The sequence below is a fragment of the Artemia franciscana genome, chromosome 18, assembly GCF_032884065.1.
Source record: "Artemia franciscana chromosome 18, ASM3288406v1, whole genome shotgun sequence".
Taxonomy (NCBI): domain Eukaryota; kingdom Metazoa; phylum Arthropoda; class Branchiopoda; order Anostraca; family Artemiidae; genus Artemia; species Artemia franciscana.
Genome location: NC_088880.1, coordinates 10,562,859 through 10,582,405, shown reverse-complemented (window position 1 = coordinate 10,582,405; position 19,547 = coordinate 10,562,859). Strand labels below are relative to the sequence as shown.

Sequence of the window (19,547 nt, the reverse complement as noted above, 5' to 3'; positions counted from 1 at the left end):
CTATGAGTTCCCTAGTTAAAGATAGAAATGGGGCCACAATTAGTGATAAGGAATAAGTTAAAGAAAGATGGGTGGAACATTTTGAGAATGTGCTAAACCGAGATACAGTTGCAGGAAAAGATATAGATGAAAATGAAAAAAGTTTGTGATACCTTGGATGTGAAGGAAGATTTGTTTAGTGAGGACGAATTAGCGACAGTACTAAAAGAATTAAAAAATAATAAGGCTTCAGGTGCTGATAGTATGATTGATGAGTTTCTTAAATGTGGTGGCTGTAAGGTTAGGAATAAGCTACTGAAGATTATGAACATGATTTTTGAAAAAGGGGAAGTACCCAATGATTTTAGGAAAACCTTAATTAAACCACTGTATAAGAAAGGTGACAAGAGTGAGTGTCGTAATTATCGAGGCATTAGTCTGGTCTCTGTAGGTAGCAAATTACTGAGTAATATGATACTTTTTAGACTGAGAGATGTTGTAGACAAAGTTTTAAGGGAAGAACTATGCGGTTTTAGAAAAGGTAGAGGATGTGTCGACCAAGTTTTCACTCTTAGGTTAATAATTGAGAAGTCCTTTCGTTGTCAAACACCTTTGGTCCTCAGTTTTATCGATTATGGGCAAGCTTTCGATTCTGTTAATAGAAGAGCGTTATCAAAGGTCATATCTTTATATGGTATACCAGAAAAATACATTGAAGTGATTTGTGCTATGTACGAAAATAATACTGCTGCGGTTAAGGTAGGGAATGAGGCTAGCAACTGGTTTTGTATTAAATCAGGAGTTAAGCAGGGTTGTGTTCTATCCCCCTTTATATGGATCATTTTGATGGACTTCGTCTTAAGGAGCACAGGAAAGGCAATTTGAGACAACGGAATCAAATGGGGAGGAAAAACGCTCCTGGACTTAGATTATGCTGATGATTTAAGCATATTAGATGAAAGTGTGAGCAAAATGAATGAAGTTTTAGAGGTTTTGCGAGTTCAGGGTGCTAAAATAGGCCTGAAAATTAATGTTAAGAAGACTAAGTCACTAAGGCTAGGCATAAGTGAAGATGAACAGGTGACATTAGGTAACGTAAAGATTGATCAGGTTGGGAGCTTCAGTTACCTTGTTAGTATTATTTGTAAAGATGATGGGAGTAGTGAAGATGTTAAAAGTAGAATAGCTTAGGCCCATGGTGTTTTTCCACAGTTAAAAAAAGTTTGGAAGATTAGAAAGATAAGTCTGCAAACCAAGATTAGAATATTGGAAGCTACAGTGACGACAGTGGTCAAAGATGGTTCTGAAGCATGGGCGCTCCAAAAAGCAGATGAAAATTTACTAGATGTTTTCCAGAGAAATTGCCTATGGATTTTTCTGGGTACCCGGCTGACTGACGGTATTTCAAACAGTAGATTGTACGAAATATGTGGTTCAATCCCGCTTTCTTGGGCTATAATGAAAGAAAGGTTGAGATGGCTAGGCCATGTTCTACGGATGAAGGATGACACATTACCGAAGATTGTTCTTTTTGGCCAGCCGTCTGGGGCTACACGGAAAGCAGGTCGTCCTTGTCTGGGTTGGGAGGATGTCATAAATAAAGATTTAAAGGAAATGGGAACTTCCTGGGAGGGTGTAAAGAGGAGGTTTTAAATAGATTAGGTTGGAGGAGGAGCGTGCGTAGCTGTGTTGGCCTCAGGCGGCTTGGTGCTGCAGTGAGTTATTAGTAGTAGTAGTAGTAGTAGTATGAGTTCCCTACGAAGCATATATAACCACCCTTTCTATAAAAAAAAATCATATGCCCCCGAGGCACAACTTACAACCCTTGCCCTGAGAGCTGTGGGGGGGGTGTCTTCCTCAAATACATTACGGACTTCAACTACAATGAACAAAATTGCTATCTCCAAATTTTGATTGGATGTGTTTGGGGGAATGATGAGCCTGGGGGAGGACTGGTTGCACTCAAATGAATTGCGGCTCTTAAAAGGGTACTATAACTTTCAAATGAAATGAGCCCCATCTGAAGTTTATACGAGCACCAATTCCATAAAAACCTTATATGACGCCAAGCCATGACTTACAATCCTATCTCCAGGTTTCTTGGGGGTTGTTTCAACTCTTGAGTCATTGTTTTAGCATTTTGGACTTATTTTGAGCAGAATCGCTGTCTAGCAATTTTTTCAGATTCGTTTGGTGAAATGGGGTAGTCGGGGGGGGGGGGCTAGCTGCCCTTCGTCACTTTTCCAATTTTCAACCAAATGAGCCTCCTCTAAAGTTTATACAAACAACCCTTGAATAAAAACTTTAAATACCCCCCTGGGTATAACTTACAACCTGGCTCTGGGGCTCTGGGGTTTGTTTCAATCCCAAAATCCTTGTTATATCTTATTTAGACTATTTTGAATGGCTATCTCAAAATTTCTATTAGATGAATTTTTGGACAATACGACGTGTGTATGTGGGGGGGGGGATAGCTTCCCTTCGATCACTTTGACTCTTAAAAAGAGCAGTAGAGCTTCTGATTAACAAGCCAATGAATCCACTCCGAAGTTTATATGATCACGCTTTCTATAAAAACCTTATATGTCCCCAGGGCATAAATTAGAAACCCTTGCCCCGAGGGCTTGGGGGATCTGTTATCCTCAAAGACTTTTCGAACCTTTGAAATACATTGAATGAAATCGCTGTCTAAAAATGTTGATTAGAAGTGTTTGGGGAAATGATGGACGTGGGGGGGGGTCATTTACCCTCTGATCACTTTTGACTACTAAAAAAGGCACTAGTCCTTGCAGTTTCCAATCGAATGAGCCCTTTCTAAAGTTTCTACGACAACGCTTTCTATAAAACCTGATATCCTCCACGGGCGTAACTTATAGCCCTTGTCTTTTGGTCTGGGAGGGGGGTTGTCATCCTCAAAGACATAATTTGCAGACCTTTCAACTATGTTTAACAAAATGGCTATATTAAAATGTTGATAAAAAGCCTGTGGAGAAATGATGTGCGTGGGGGGATTCTCCCTTCTATTACTTTCGACTATTAAAAAGGGCTGAATCGAATGAGCCCTTTTTGAAGTTTCTACGACAGTGCTTTCTATAAAAAAACCTTATATTCCCCCAGGGCATAACTCACAACCTTTGCCCTGAGGGCTGTGGGGGGGGGTTGTCATTTTCAAAGACATAATTTTCGGATCTTTCAACTACGTTGAACAAAATGGCTATCTTGAAATTTTGATTGGATGTGTTTGGGGAAATGGTGGGCGTGGGAGGGGAGTTAGTTGCCCTTCAATAACTTTTGATTATTAAAAAGGGCACTAGTTCTCTCAATGTCTAATTGAATGAGCCGTTTCTGAAGTTCTTACGACAATTCTTTCTATTAAATCAAAACTTATATGCCTCCAGGGCATGACTTACAACCCTATCCCTGAAGGCTAAGTGGGATTGCCATCCTCAAATGCATCATTTCTGGACTTTTCAACTACGTCGAACAAAATGGCTATCTCAAAACTTTGACTGGATGTGTTTTGGGAAATGATGGTCGTGGGAGGGGGTTTAGTTGCCCTCCAATCACTTGTGATTAGCCCCTTCAATTTCCAATCGAATGATTCCTTTTTGAAGTTTCTACAAAAACTCCTTCGATACAAAGTGCCCTGGTCTAAAACCAAAAAATAAAAAAATAAAAAAATAAAAAATAAATAAAACGTTGTACCAACATCGATCTTTACTTAGGCTGCGAAATTTTTTGCCTCTGATTATATTTACATGCCTGTTTCTTTATTCATCCAAAACATATTAAAGCTGAAATATGAAATATTGGTCGGTATTAAACTTCCCATGAATGAGGAATTAAACATTATAACTCTTTGTTCACGAAATGAAATTCATAAACAAATTATTAGATCTCTGTAATAGCATATAATGCAAAGCTAAAATGATTATAATAGTAGACTTAGCTCAGATTTAAACTGAAACCCAACCTAAAACATAATTACGTTTGACCCTTTCAAGAGGAAAATTAGCTTGCTTTGATTGAATGTAACCAAAAGTTGTTTTTTTCTAATTCTTAAAAAAGATTCTAGAAAACTTTGTTTCCAGAAAACTAAAAACAATTGTTGAAAAGTAACAACGCTTGACGCCGTTTTTTGTTGTTTTTTTTTGGTAAAAGACAAAAAACCCCTTTTTAAAAACTATCAAAATGACAGATGCTTTAAGTCTATTTTATACTGAATGTTGATAGTTTGATCAACAGAGGAATATTATATATTTAGAACTATTATAGAAAGCCTAATGTTTTTGTGTAAATATCAGAATACTTTCTTCAGAATTTCTGATGCATTTGGGCCGAGTCACTCCTTATTAAACTCCTTATTCACTCCTTATTAACTCCTCACTCCTTATTAACAGCTTTTTCCACGGACTGTTTGACTAATGTATACATTTTTTTTTGCTTTGAAAAACACTTCAATGTGGGTTATTGTGCGTTTAATTGCTTTATCTAGTAATTAAACAAAAGCAATAAGTCATCAACTAAAAAGCTATTGCACTGAGGCGCTCCTTATTTATAGTTTGTTTCAATTCATTTAGTAATTAAACAAAGACAGCGAGTCATCAAGTAAAAGTATTGAATCGTTCATAAGAGTGTCTACCAAAAGAAGCCATGTGTTTTTCTTCTTTATTTTTAGAGTTTACTATATCATCATTTTTATATAGAAGTGTATTATAATCTTATTGTCCTTATTTTCATAAAAACCGTAAGTGTATTTTTAATGCATTCAAATGGTGAATGTAATACTGTACAAGAAATAAATCAAAAATAATTTTAAAAAATAGATTAATTGTAGGGTACCCTCATTAAGTCAAACTAGACCTACGTTGCCTGAGCAACGTGAAGTGTTGCGGCAACCTTTGTCCGGCTTTGCCGAATAAAGTGTTGCGGGAACAACACTTTGCTTTTGTTTCTTTGCTATCGGTTAAACGCTGAAGTTGTCAGCCTATCGCAGCTTTTAAAACGTTATGTTCAAAGAAGAACGCTATCAGTAATCACATGATCAAAGGCTATTCCTCAGCGTTGAAAAAACAACAATAACAAATGAATATCGAAAGAAGGAACTAAATTGACTTTGCAGCCAGTTGAACTTTATCCTTTTCGATCGTAGACATCGTGACAGATCAAGACTTGGAATAATATCTTATATAATCTAGTTGGTAACATAATGCTATCCGTAACTTTTCAGGATCAAAATACCATAGATGACACTATGAATTATTACGAAACGGCCTCGTTGTTTTACGTTATCGTTTGTACCCGTTGCGTAAACACTTAATTCTAGGTTACAGTGAGTATGGGTAGGCTACACCAACTAGCAAAAGTTACATACCCCTCTTCACTAAAGATGATTGTAGCCTAACAGACGATTATTACTTACAAGTCCCCTACATGTCTTACCACTGGAACCAACTCGGTCTTATCATCAAATATACTGGAAACAAATAATAGGTACACCAAATAGCAAAATTTGCAAACCCCTCACTGCCGAAAATGATTATGAGCTAACAGCTGACCTTTCCTTACGAGTCCCCTACATGTCTCACAATTGGTATTGGCTTGTTTTTGGTTTCAGTGTGTACCCTACTACTGAAGTTGTCAACCCCTTGAAACTTTCAAACTAGTATATCTGATGAAGGAAGTTTTGTATCAAAAAATGGATGGCATATACTTTGATCAGCTCATCAAGAGCTATCGATTGCCGTCAAAAAAAATTCTATCTGTCTTAGTTCAAAAGTTGATTTTTTTTTGCCGTAGGCCAACTTTCTAACGTCACCACTTAGAAAGGAGCAAAGGATAAGCTCCAATTTCTTTAGCAATGAGAGAACTTTTAAAGTTTAAGAGGCATATCTGATACCATTTCTCTACCTCAATCCTAAGTCCGAAAAAACAAATGATAAACCCAGCGAAAATCACGGCAGCACATTCGGACCCGTTGGAAAATGCCGCTTTATTGCTTCTGTAAATTTTTCTATTCATCACTCAAAGAATATATATTGGCTGTGGGGCCGGGTAACTGCCGCATATATTTAACACTTATAGATTTTAGTCCATCATCAATTTGAAAGTGGTGCCTGCCTGCTTGCCTGCTAGAACGGAGCTTTCCACTCGAAAGCAGAAACATGGTTTGATGAAACGAAATCTTGGCTACACAACTTCAGATACTCCTCTCTGACATAGGCTACATAACTCCACTTCACTTCGCACACCATAGGCTCTGGTTCGTGGACAAGCAAAAACCATCCATTTTGGCCCCAGGCAAGAATTCTGTGGAGCTTTCCAAAATGTAATGCCATATTCATCAATCCGGCCTGAAATCCACACTTTCAGTAAAAACCGCAGAGGTTAGACCCTTACCAGTTTCCAGGAATAAGCCGACATCGGCGACATAGAAAAAAAAAACGGGACAAAACCAAAGTGTTGCTCTCGCAACACAATGAGTCAATTTCTTGGCATGTAATTTTTTAAATAATTCAAACACAAAGTTGTGTATTAATAAGGTATGTAAGTTTTGAGATCAGTCTAAAAGAGCGTATTAAAGAATATTAAGCGATAGCTAGTGTTTTAACTGTAGTTTTAATATGACTTCAGATAAAAAGTCCTAACCATACACTGGAATACATCCAACTTTTCAGGAAAACAATTTTTACAGGAGAACTTTGACAACTCAGGTTTTAGTTGTTTTTTGTTGTTTTTTTTAAGTGGTTTGCTATTACTGGATGCCCCAAGTTGAAATTGTAATATTTTTTGGGTTGATCTTTTTAATATTATTGTTGTTTTATTTTTTTGCTTTGTTTTTTTACTGCATCTCAAATGAAGTTAGGGATTCTTCGTCAATAACTCTAAATGTATTCAGTTATATTTTTCTTTTTTTTCTTTTTTTCTTTTTGCATTTATGTTTTTTTATGAGAGAAGAAAACCCAGAGCTCAGTTTTACATATTCTTGCAGAGGATTGAAAACTGAGGAAAACATGATTGAAGTTAAATCTTCTCTAAGAGAAATGTCGAAGAAATTAAATCTCCACCAAGTCCTGCTCATTTTGCTACATATTTAAAGCTTACATTTGGTCAAATGTGTGATCAATATTTGATAAAATGTAACAGAATATCCAGCCAAAACATTTTCATTTTCACTATTTAAATTTTAGTCCCTTATAGAGGTTAAATTTCTGCTTTTAGTGATTTTAATATTTTTTTTAATGCGCTACAAACCTTTACAGTCTGACCTGTATGTTTTTTAATGATTTTTCCTACACATATGTAAGTTACTTCTAAAGCTAGCGTTTTATTTACAGGACACGAAAGATCTCATTCTGGAAAAACGCCGTTTAAGTGTCTCGCATGCGAGAAATGTTTCATCCAATCTAGTGATTTAAAAAGTAAGTTATCTAATGATATTTTGTTCATTACCTGGAATTTTCGACAGAATCTGGTCAATTTGCATAATCACAGTTAAAGTCCCTGGGGACTGTTGGGGTTTTTGTTGTCCCCTGATGCATAGCTATCTGGCCTTTAAACTTTTTGGAACAAAATGGCTCTCTCAAAATGTCGATTGGATATTCTAGGGTGGGGGAGCTCAAAATTGGGCATAGCAGAGGGACTTGTTGCTCTTGAATCTCTTTTTACTCTGGTAAAAGCAACTAGAACTTTAAATTTGCAATTAAACAAGCTCTTTAAAAAGAATTCACGACAAAGCCTTCCATACGAAGTGGTCTGGTAACAAAAAAAAAAAACTTTACTGGGGCAGTTCTGTTGTATTCTACTGTATACTGTAATCTTGTTTTCATTTTTTTTTTATTGACACGTCATGATTTTAATAATAGTTATTTACATATAGAGTCAGTATGGATTAGCTGTCAAATAATTTTGATATATTTCAAGAAAAGGGTTTTCTAGAAAGTAATCTGATTTTCCTGAAAGTGAGAGAGCCACTAGAACTTGTCAAACTTTCCCACTAAATATATAATAAGTAACTGTAATTATGCAAATTGAGATTTGTCCCACTTTCTGTCAAACTTTCGAAATGTATCAATAAGACCGAGATCGTTTTTGACAGTTGCCCACCAATTCGTCAAATGACCGCCAGTACCTTTGCGCTTATCTGATAAAGGAGCAGTGCGTACCATTATGTTCAAAATAGTCAAAAATTCAATTAACTATAAGTCAGGGATTGAAAGATCCCCCACAGCCTCTGGTCCAAGGGCCGTAACTTCTGCAAGTTGCTCATTGTTAACTAATAAAGTTTTTTTTGTGGAAGGGGTGGTCGTATAAACTTTGGGGGGGGGCAATTTGATTGGAAATCGAAGGCTCTGGTTCCTTTCTTAAGAGCCCAAAGTAATCAGCAACCATGGGTTGCACAAACTATCTACATGCGCATGCTTCATGATGCGGTCATTGGGGTCTTGTCAGGACATGGCCAAGCCAACGCAGTCTTCTGATAATCGTGGCTTTGGGTTCCATTTTGACTAACGATGCGACACATCAGCATTTGGGATTCTGCCGGAGCATCGAATTCTCGGGATTTTTTGTAAACAGCAGCGTCAAAGACTTCTACACCCTAGAAATGAAGTGCCCTCAGTTGCACAGTCTGAACTGCGTAGAAGAGAACATATGTAACAACCACTTTATAGACATCATTTTTTCTTCATACCATTTTCCCATCAGTTCCATAAATGGCAGTGGAGTTGAGAGAAAATGGTTTGGACTTAGTTGATTCTGATTTTTACGTCAAAATCACAGCCTCTATGAGAGTGTTAGTGAATCAAGATAGTGAAGCTGTCGAATTTTTCCAGTTCCTGTCCGTAAAGTATTAACTGATGTTCTGACTGTACACTTAGGTATATGATTTTACTTTTTACCTTGTTAATCTTCATACTCAGTTGCTTAGAGAATATGCTATTTCATTTAGCATTGCTTGGACAGTTGTTGGATCAGCAGCAAGAGCACTGATGTCATCTGTGTAATCCAGCTCAGGCACGTTAATGCCAAATCCCATGATGACACCATTAAAATTCGAGGGTGCTCTTTCTAGACCCCAATCTATAAAGTAGTTAAACAAAGAGGGGGACAATATCCACCGTGTTTTACACTACTATCCACATTAAAGGGTTCAGTTTCTTTACCCAGCCCTCATGCAGTCTATTTGAAATGCTCATAATAGGTCTTCAGTAGCTCTATGAATTCAACCGGCCTATTATCTTCTACCATGATTCGCCAATTGTTTCAATTCTCATAGTAAGTCTTCAGCAGCTGTATGAAGTCAACTGGCCTATTACCTTCTACCATGATTCGCAAACGGTTTTTTCTCGGTTTTGTAAGTTGAAAGCAGCCACGGAATCAAGAAACATGTTGGTTATAGAGATGTATTAGTGTTCGCACTGTTTTAGAATTATAGTCCAGGAAACTTGTGAAAACAAGGGGTCAACCTCAAACAAATTGCAATACAAATTATTTTTTCATTACCTGACATGAAAATATGTGCTGATTCCGAATCCAAAAAGTTTGGCGCCCTAGCTCTTTCACTAACTTGAGTTTTTAGAGGTTGAATTTGAGGTTGAGGCAAAAAATGTTGATAAACTAAATACCAGTAATTGTGATTAGATATGCTATTTTCTACGCTCTTTTTTTGATGATGAACATGAAACAAAATGTTTAAAGGCAAAAGCGTTGTTTTGGGCTTAAAGCTTTAAGAGAGAGTGAGGCTGGGGGAGAGGTTCAGCCTGCAGGTGTATATTCAACTTGTCCTATGGCAAAATATTTGCAGCCTTGTGCCGTGGTATCAACCAAGACTGGGTCCAGGTAAAGTCCACTATGCCTGGAATCTTGGTTTTGTGTAAGTGAGTAAGAATGAGGAGAATGAGGGAAAGGGGAATCACATATTTAGCAACAACCAAAAAAAAAATATTCGGTCGAAGAGGCTCCTTAGGTGAGACGAAACACTAGTTCCAAATAAGAGATCAATATAATCAGATACAATGCAACACAGAGATCAATTACATAAGTCAGATAAAAATCACAGTAAGACAGGGACTCATTGGATAGTGGCAAAGTGTCTTCTTCTTCTAGTGGCAAAGCGTCTTCTTCTTCTAGTGGCAAAGCGTCTTCAAGTGGTCTTCTTCTTCGCTTCCATCATCTTCAAAATTTTCGGTACCAACTGTTCCGCAGTTAGAACTCCTGGTTTCTTTACAATTGTCATAAGCCTAGGTACATTTTAAGCCATGTTTTTCAAGAACACTGCAGCGTCGAAGACTAGCACTTGCAATTACAGTGAAACACTGAGAGAAGGGAAGGCTTTACCGGTGATCTATCTGAATACACAGGTTGTAAGTCTCCTTTCTGTACAATCTAGCCAAACTCCAAAGGATTCAGTCGGCACTCAACATTTTTCCACGCTTGTACTTGGAAGTTTGCTTTAAGCGGATTATACTTGCAAACATCGCTTGTTGGTGGGAGCGTTTTTGCCTCTATATACTTCCATGAACTTCCAACTTTTTCGAAAAATTTCCTTTAGCGGACCTGGTTGAGACTTGTTTCATTTTCGGCAGCCTTAAATAAGATAAGCATGGCCTTCTCTCCAGCTTTTCTAATGTCTTTTTTCGTAGAAGGTGAATCTAGGAATAGTCCGGCGATATCCTGGAAGTTTTTCTTCTGTTTTGTGTGGTTCAGCGGTGTAGATTTTTCTATGCCATACACTAGTGAAGTCGAATTGTGTCCGAGAAAGGCATGAAGGAAAAGAATTCGGTCGCAAAGGGTGTCCCCAAGTTTCTGTTTAGCTGCCAATATATCCCACAGACGGCCTCCAGTTTTCCTTGACTTTGCCTCGGAATGGAAAAATATTGGTTTACAGTCTTGTTTAGTGTGGTACAGTAAAAGGACTAGTAGGCCCGTATCCTCTCCTATTAAAACAGTGTGTTGGCGTTCTGCCGACTCGATTATTTCGCTTTTGGCAAAGACCCACCGGTGTCTTACCGAAATCTGTTGTGTGGACGCGAATGCTGCTTTCTTCTTGTGAGTTTTCTCAAAAACCGCTTTGCATGAGCAAAATAAAGAGTCGGTTTTGAAATCGAATTGTCCTAACGAGCGATTTGAACTCCTCCTCAGGGACTCATTTTGCTTGACTAAAAATCCAAAGTGCTGGTCAATGGTCTTTGTATTTGTGTAAGAACTTTGGCATGACTTGTTAAACAATCCCTCACAACAGCTGTCACATCAATTTGTTTTCGATTTTTACTTGATCCGTTTATGCTTCCTCCTACTTCAGTCACAACAGTTTTCTCCTCCGCTTCGAGTATTTCTTCCCTAGAGATTAAATAAATTATCATTCTAGATTAGAATTGGTCATCTGAAAATTGAAAATCTTGAATTAAAATTGGTTGGAAAAATCCTCAGAGAAAAGGAGAAAATATTAATCAATCAAAGAAAATATTAAGTATATGAAACGCAAAATATCATTTTGCCCTTGGACAACCGAAGTCTGTGGTAAATCTAAAATTGGTAAAGACCTTTACCAGCATCAGTTAAGAAGTGAAATTTTCAGACAAAGAATCGTAGACGCGAAAATCCTTCGAAACTTGTGGACGATGACGATTTTCTAAAAAGACTTTTATGTAACTCAAATTTACTTCAGAGACTACCTCACCCTTTCTATCCTCAATCCAAGTTTCTGTAATGTTCTGATGTATGTGGTAATGTTAAAGTAAACCCCTAAACAGAACTTCCTATGTTCGGAATTGTCTTTTCAGGACGGCATTCTTTACATTAAAAAAATTTACCCTCAACCTAAATAAAAAATCAAATTTGTGAAAGAGCTAGAAAGGCAAACTTTTGATATTTGGAATCAGCCCACATTTTTTGTTAGCTAGGAGTGAAATAATCATTTGTATTGCAATTTTGTTTGAGGTAAAACCACATTTTTACTAGGCTAAACAACAAAGAGTGAAGATCTGGTCAGCACGCCGTTTCTCCCTGTATAATCTTCACTGGTTTTCACATGTTCGTTCATCCCTTGCTTCTTGGAACCTTTTGAGCGAAATTATTGCGAATACTTTGGTGGCTACGTAAGTGAAAACTGTAGGTTGTTAAGGCTGTTAAATTTCTCCCCCTTTTTAAATAGGCCTACTTGGATTGCTGGTTTTTAAAGTGAGTCTTCCAGTGATCAAGATCACCCAGTTTTGATCTTTGGTGCACTTCTGTGTAAGCTCGAGAATCGATGACTAAGGAGTACTAACGCTGAAAGATCACAATATATTCAATCTGGGCATCATTTGAGAGCCAAGGTTTCCTTTAAAAGGGTTTGTGGTGGAACATGATGTTAATGATATTAATGTATTGGATCTCAAGAGCTGGAGAAGTCTATCTTAGTTGAAGCACCACTGGATCTAAGTGAACGACCAACAATATCCCGAGCATTGGGATCAGTCGGGCCTGTACGGGAGTTAGTTTCGCCTGCTAGAGTCAGGAAGTCTTGTCTGGGGCATTTCTGCATCGTAATCTCCGGATCAGTTTAGACATATTTCTTATCAGCATTCAATGTCACCCTCGTTGTTGCTCGGTGTCACCAATTTACCTCGGTGTCACCTTTTACCTCGGTGTCACCAATGGTAAAAATGCTGGATAGTGTTCATTTCAGTCGTGGTCTGGTTATTCTCGGGTTTATTGGACTCCATTCAAAAAGAACCTCTTGTGCACGGTGGCCAATCACAAAGCCGACAGCAGTGTTGTTGGATCTATCGTACGCACAAGAACTGAGAAATAGGTACGAGTCGTCGGAATCACGGACTTGTATGGTCTCTTCGGACAGTCCTTTCAATCTTGTCTGACAGACAAAGAGAGTTTGATTGGTAGTAAACCATTTCCGTAGCCATCACTAAGATTGTTTATTCTCGCTTCAGGGATCTTACATTCCAGCTATAAACTCGGAATTCATTTTTCTGTAGATTTATTTCACAAGGAATAGCTCGGTCACTTGTCAATCTCGCCACTACTCCAGGGATTGGGATGGCCTCGCATGAACCCGCGTACGTCGTAGCAAGCACAATATTTGTGGGGGCATTCAATCGTTCATAGAGGTTTCGTGGAAATTTTCCTGACCAAAGGTTGCCCATACCCTTTGCCTCCCCCATTAGGGTCGAGACATTACTCTGCAGAGGTCGTTGTCCACAAAACCAGATTCTACGTCCTGTCGCATATGTCCTATAGAGGATCCTCCAACGATGATGTTCTGCTTCATATTGTAATTTAATCCATTGCTAGGATAAAGCTTTTAACTCACAGGATGTCTCCAAACGCTGGTGGACCCTGCTGAGTGTGCATTAGAGGGTCTTCTTCCTCCTCCACCTGTATTTATGGCCACTGGGCGAGGGTACCTGAGTTTCTATTATAAACTTCTAGGGACTAGGCTTCTCCCCTTGGTCTGCACCTCCCATTCTATGGAGGTACCATACAAACTACAGGACTTTTCTCTATCCGCCACCTGGTGACGCGAGGGAAGGTCCCTACGTAGAAAGTGTTTGAAATCCTACTGATATGCATAAATGTGTATTTGTAGCTTATACGAGGTCAAATGTATGGTCAATATGTAATCAAATGTGACCAAATATCCAGCCAATATGTCGGTCTATGTTTTGAATTTAACAGTGGTTTCTAAAAATAAATAAAATGAGAGTTTGATAACAAGATATAGATCAAAGGAAGAGGATCTGAATTCGTGTTCTATTTATATCAAAACCTTTATCACTAAAATTACCTATCAATAATTGTTAACATTAGAAATTTTGGTTATTCTAATTGATGAAAACCCCGATAATAAACCTTCAATTAATAAATATGATTTGTTTTTTACAATAAAATTTGATGACCAAATAAAATCGATGACATGATAATATGTTTCTGGTTTCAGGAGCTGTATGAGCTGTCATGGTTACTTTGTAACCCAAAAAACATTTTATTTCTAATATTTTATGTTTTGGGTGGAGTTGAGTGCATGTAATACATAGTCAAGGTTTGTTTGTAGTCTTCTTTCATCTAGTTCTGGGTTAAGATCTGGGTGGATTGTGATTGTCCCAGATCTGGTTAAGTTTTTAGGATCCTTAAATTAACTAAAAAAGAGTAACGGAAAGCTGTACAAGAGAAGTGCTATTCAAGAGAAGGCAAGTATCTATTATGTCTTGTTATATCCGAAATCATCCGAAGCTACTATGGAGCAAAGTATCAAAGTTCACTTCATCGTCCTGTTCACGTTCTAACCCTATTGATGTAAATACCTGGGAATAACACTTCTCCTCATTGTTCTCTGATAGCCCCCCACCACTGGACTCCACTTTTCGGCAGAATTTCTTTTACCATTTTTCTCAACTAGATCATAGCCAAAATCTTGTTTCTACTACGCCATCGTCAGTTCTTACACTAATTCATCTCCTTAAAAAGAAAGGCAAAGCTCCTGGTTCTGACGGACTTCAACCTGAACATTTAATTTAGGGTATCACAAAACTATTCGAGCATATGGCGTTACTTTTCGAAGCTTGTGTTGCGCAGCAATTCGTGCCGATTGCACTATGTGAGGCATTGTGATGTGTGTCCTAAAAAATAACAAGGACCCACAATCTTTTGATTCTTATCGTCCAATTACATATCGAATAGGTGTGATCATGGAGTATCATGAGTTTGGTTTTCGTGCGGTCTTAGTGTTGGGAATGCACTTGCAGTTTTCGTGTCTATTTTGGGGAGGTATGAAAGAATGAAGAAACCTTTATATGTTTGTGCAGAAGATATTTCCAAAGCATTTGATTTGATCCTACACTCCCAAGCTATTTTAGCACTTTTGAGGAGTAGGGTAAACCCATTCATTTGTGCCTCCCTGTGGCAATGGTATCAAAATTCTTCTATATGTGTCCGCGTCAAAAATATTTATAGCAGCTAAATTTCTGTGCGTCGTGGAGCAAAACAGGACTCAGTGTTAAGTCCTTCAATATTTGATATGCCATCCGCTGAGCAACCCACAGAATCCCGCATGATCTTATCGAGCCATCTATTGACGCAAATCACCTTTCGTATGCAGATGCCATTCTTCTGCTGTCTGATAATTTGCAATCACTGCAGGCTTCTGTGAACAGCCTTTATGCCGGGTTGTTGGACATCGGGCTGTTAATTGCTTCTGCTAAAACTGAATTTCTCGTTTTGGTTGTCATCACTCACCCAATTCAAAAATTCAGGTCGGCCCAAATTCAATTTTCGCCAGTGCGGGTCTCAAGTACCTTGGACTTGGATTCGGGACCTTGATTCGAGCAACAAGGTCACTAACAACAAATATGCTAAGAGAGAAGTTGAGATAGTCCTATTGACTTCTCTCTAGAGTTACATTTTATATTGAAAATAAAAACGCTTGGTCGGTTTTATAACTCGTTTCTTTTTTTTTTTTTTTTTTTGCTCCCTATGTATTTTTTCTTGTGCCATTATGGAAGTTTTTTACCTCTTCAGAACGTCAACAAATTTGGTCTGTCTTTCTCAAATTTTGCAAGTATTTTCTTCGTGTTCCTATTTGGTCTCGTAACAGTCACATTTCCAAACGTTACGGAGTGTTTGATATATGTGATAAGATGGATGTTCTAGAAGGCAGATTCAGACAGCAGTCTGAGTCAGTCGTAGATTTTCCGTTCGGGTGTATTAATCGTTTGTGAGTCATTGTTGGTGTATTTTTAGTGCTTGTGATGACAAGTGTTTTTATTATGTATATTTCTTTTCCATACTCCTCTAATTACATTTTTGTATGTCTAGAGGGTTCAAATAAACTATTATTATTACTGCTGAGATGACTTATTGGCAACCAACATGCAAACAGTGCGACTTGATTTAATTTTAAAGTGACATTTAGTTTTTAAGCATAATGGGCAAATTACATAATGGTGGAGGGCTGATCAACCCAATAACCCTAGAGATAAAGTTACTACACCGATCAGCTATGCTGGACAAAATGGCTGTCTTAAAATTTTGATTGGAAGTGTCTATAAAACTATGAGCTAAAGAGGAGGGCTTGTTGCCCTCGAATCACTTTTGACTCTTAAGAGGACACTAGAAATTTTAATTATCAATAAATTAGTTCCTTTAAAATAGCAATGATATTACTAGCTATGATAGACCATCGCTGTCTATGTCCTTATATGCCCTATATTGCTTATATGCCCTTTTATGCCTGCTTGCATATAATTTTTGATTTAATTGAAACTCCCCCTAAAATTTTGCTTAAAGTTTCAACTTAATACCATTAGGGTCGTTAGTTACAGTAACCGTAAAAGCAGCATTAAATATATACAGACTGTGTCTTCTGGCTAGTTCAAAATCCACAACCTATGAAGTTATGAAGCTGACATTTCAGAGAATATTTTTGTTGCACGGATGGCAACCTGCCCTCCGTACACAGGTTGTCAAAAGGACATATCAGTAAAATCTTAGGAATATTAAATTCTTTTTGTGTATAAGCTATCTATCTAAACATCTTTTCAACTCGTCATAATCCCCTTCTAGGTCTGCGGAATTAAATAGGAATATTAGTTGTGATACTAGAATTAATGTCATCTTTTCTTAAATATTATTTTTAAATGCCTGTTTTTTATTCCTCCAAAACATAATACAGCTAAAATATGAAATATTGGTCGGTATCAAACTTTCCATGAATGAAGGATTAAATATTAAAACGCTTTGTTCACGAAACGAAATTTATGAACAAAATAAGATCTCTGCAATAGCATGTAATGCAAAGCTAAACTGATAATAATAGTAGACCTAATTCAGATTTAAACTGAGTTCCAACCTATGACTTAATTACATTTGACCTTTTCAAGAGGAAAATTATTTTTCCTTTCGTTGCATGTAACCAATTTTTTTTTCTTCTAATTCCTGAAAATTTTCTACAAAATTCTGTCAAAATGAGTCTGACAAGTTTGACAAATGTAAAAGCACTTTTATCTAAAAGGCTATTTGTTACACACCTTGTAACTTATAGAAGATTTTGAAAATTCGAATCTTATAGAAAATTACGCAAAACTAGAAGAATTGTTGAAGCGTAACAACACTTGACGCCTGTATTTTTTTTTTTTTTTTCCTTTTTTTTTTCTTTTTTTTTTGAAAGAAATGGAACCCATTTTTAAAAGCGATCAAAATGACAAATGCTTTGAATCTGTTTTATGCTGAATCTTGATAGTTCGATGGTTTGTGATCAAGGGATCATTAAGATCGGTAGACTTTTATGAATATTTCTCCCTTTTTCAAAAATCAGGCAAATTTTCTCAGACTCGTAGCTTTTGGTGGACAGTAGTAAAATCAAGAAATGTTATATATTTAGAACTATTATAGAAAGTTAAATCTTTGTGTGTATACATTGTTATCAAAATGCCTTTTTTAGAGTTTAGGTTACTATTGGGCGGAGTCGCTTCCTAGTCGCCCTTTCCACGGACTGTTTGACTAATGTATACATTTTTTTTTTTGCTTTTAAAACGCTTCATTGAGGGTTATTGTACATATAACTGCTTAATTTAGTTATTAAACAAAAGCAATAGGTCATCAAACAGTTCGTGGTAACGAACTGTAGTAAGGAGCGACCCGGCTCAATAGTAAACAAAACTCTAAAAAATGAAATTTTGATGCTAAAAGATACATCAAAAGAATCGAATTTTCATGCTGATTCTAAATATATAAGTTTCATCAAATTTAGTCTTTGTCATCAAAAGTTACGAGCCTGAGAAAATTTGCTTTATTTTGGAAAATAGGGGGAAACCTCTCCTAAAAGTCATGGAATCTTAACGAAAATCGCACCATCGCATTCGGCGTATCAGAGAATCCTACAGCAAAAATTGCAAGCTCCCATCTACAAAAATGTGGAATCTCGTATTTTTTGCCAAAAGACAAATCACGGGTTCCTTTTTTTTTTTTTTTTTTTTTTTTTTTTTTTTTTTTTTTTTTTTTTTTTTTTTTTTTTTTTTTTTCAGGGGTCACCATATCGACCAAGTGGTCCAAGAATGTCGCAAGAGGGCTCATTCTAACGGAAATGAAAAGTTCTAGTGCCCTTTTTAAGTGACCAAAAAATTGGAGGGCACCATGGCCCCCACCCATGCTCATTTTTTTCCAAAAGTCGACGGATCAAAATTTTGAGATAGTCATTTGTTCCGCATAGTCGAAAACCATAATAGCTATGTCTTTGGGAATGACTTAATCCCCCACAATGCCTGGGGGAGGGGCTGCAAGTTACAAACTTTGACCAGTGTTTACATATAGTAATGGTTAAAGATACATCAAAAGAATCGAATTTTCATGCTGATTCTAAATATATAAGTTTCATCAAATTTAGTCTTTGTTATCAAAAGTTACGAGCCTGAGAAAATTTGCTTCATTTTGGAAAATAGGGGGAAACACCCCCTAAAAGTCATAGAATTTTGTATAGAATAAATTTCTTATAGAATTTCGTATAGAATAACGAAAATCACACCATCGCATTCGGCGTATCAGAGAATCCTACAGCAAAAATTGCAAGCTCCTATCTACAAAAATGTGGAATTTCGTATTTTTGCCAAAAGACAAATCACGGGTGCGTTTTTTTTGTTTTTTTTTTTTCAGGGGTCATCATATCGACCAAGTGGCCCTAGAATGTCGCAAGAGGGCTCATTATAATGGAAATGAAAAGTTTGTTCTGCATAGTCGAAAACCATAATAACTATGTCTTTGGGAATGACTTACTCCCCCACAATCGCTGGGGGAGGGGCTGCAAGTTACAAACTTTGACCAGTGTTTACATATAGTAATGGTTATTGGGAAGTGTACAGACGTTTTCAGGGGGATTTTCTTGGTTTGGGGTGGGGTTGAGGGAGGGGGCTAAGTGGGAGGATCTTTCCTTGGAGGAATATGTCATGCGGGAAGAAAATTTCAATGAAAAGGGCGCAGGATTTTCTAGCATTACTATAAAAAAAAAGTGAAAAAATAAACATTAAAACTTTTTTCAATTGAAAGTAAGGAGTAGCATCGAAACTTAAAATGAACAGAGATTATTACGCATATGAGGGATTCTAAAAATATTTTAGCATAACGAGCGAGGTACTTAGGAGGAGATAAATACCTCGCTCTTTATGCTTAAGTATTTTTAGTAATTTCAACTATTTATTCTACGGCCTTTTTTTATTCATGGCTCATTATTAAAGAATTGGGACAAAACTTACGATTTAGTGTAAAGAGCGAGGTATTAACGAGGGTATAAACCCCCTCGTATACATAATAAAAATATAAGAATATAAAAGTTTGTTACGTAAGTTAATTCTTAAGGTAGGCCTACGTATATTTTTTACTAATAAAAACGTTCGTTAAAAATTAAAAGTTCTAGTTGCCTTTTTAAGTAGCCGAAAAATTGGAGGGCAACTAGGCTTCCATCTCCACCCCTTATTTCTCAAAATTGTCTGATCAAAACTAAGAGAAAGCCATTTAGCCAAAAAAAGAATTGTTAAACAAATTTCATTTTAATAATTTATGTGCGGAGAGCCGAAATCAAA

At 37.0% G+C, this 19,547-nt stretch overlaps 1 protein-coding gene across 6 annotated transcripts in view; it reads left to right on the top strand.

Moving 5' to 3' along the window:
- Positions 1 to 19,547, top strand: part of LOC136038592 (histone-lysine N-methyltransferase PRDM9-like) — a 206,651-nt gene that overhangs the window by 93,052 nt on the left and 94,052 nt on the right. For 5 of the 6 annotated variants that reach the window (XM_065721794.1, XM_065721792.1, XM_065721793.1 and 2 more), the window contains one exon: positions 7,317 to 7,400. The exons of the other annotated variant lie outside the window; for it this stretch is intronic. In XM_065721794.1, coding sequence (XP_065577866.1) covers positions 7,317 to 7,400 — 84 coding nt within the window. The remainder of the gene's footprint in view (positions 1 to 7,316; positions 7,401 to 19,547) is intronic. 6 annotated transcript variants of the gene reach the window in all.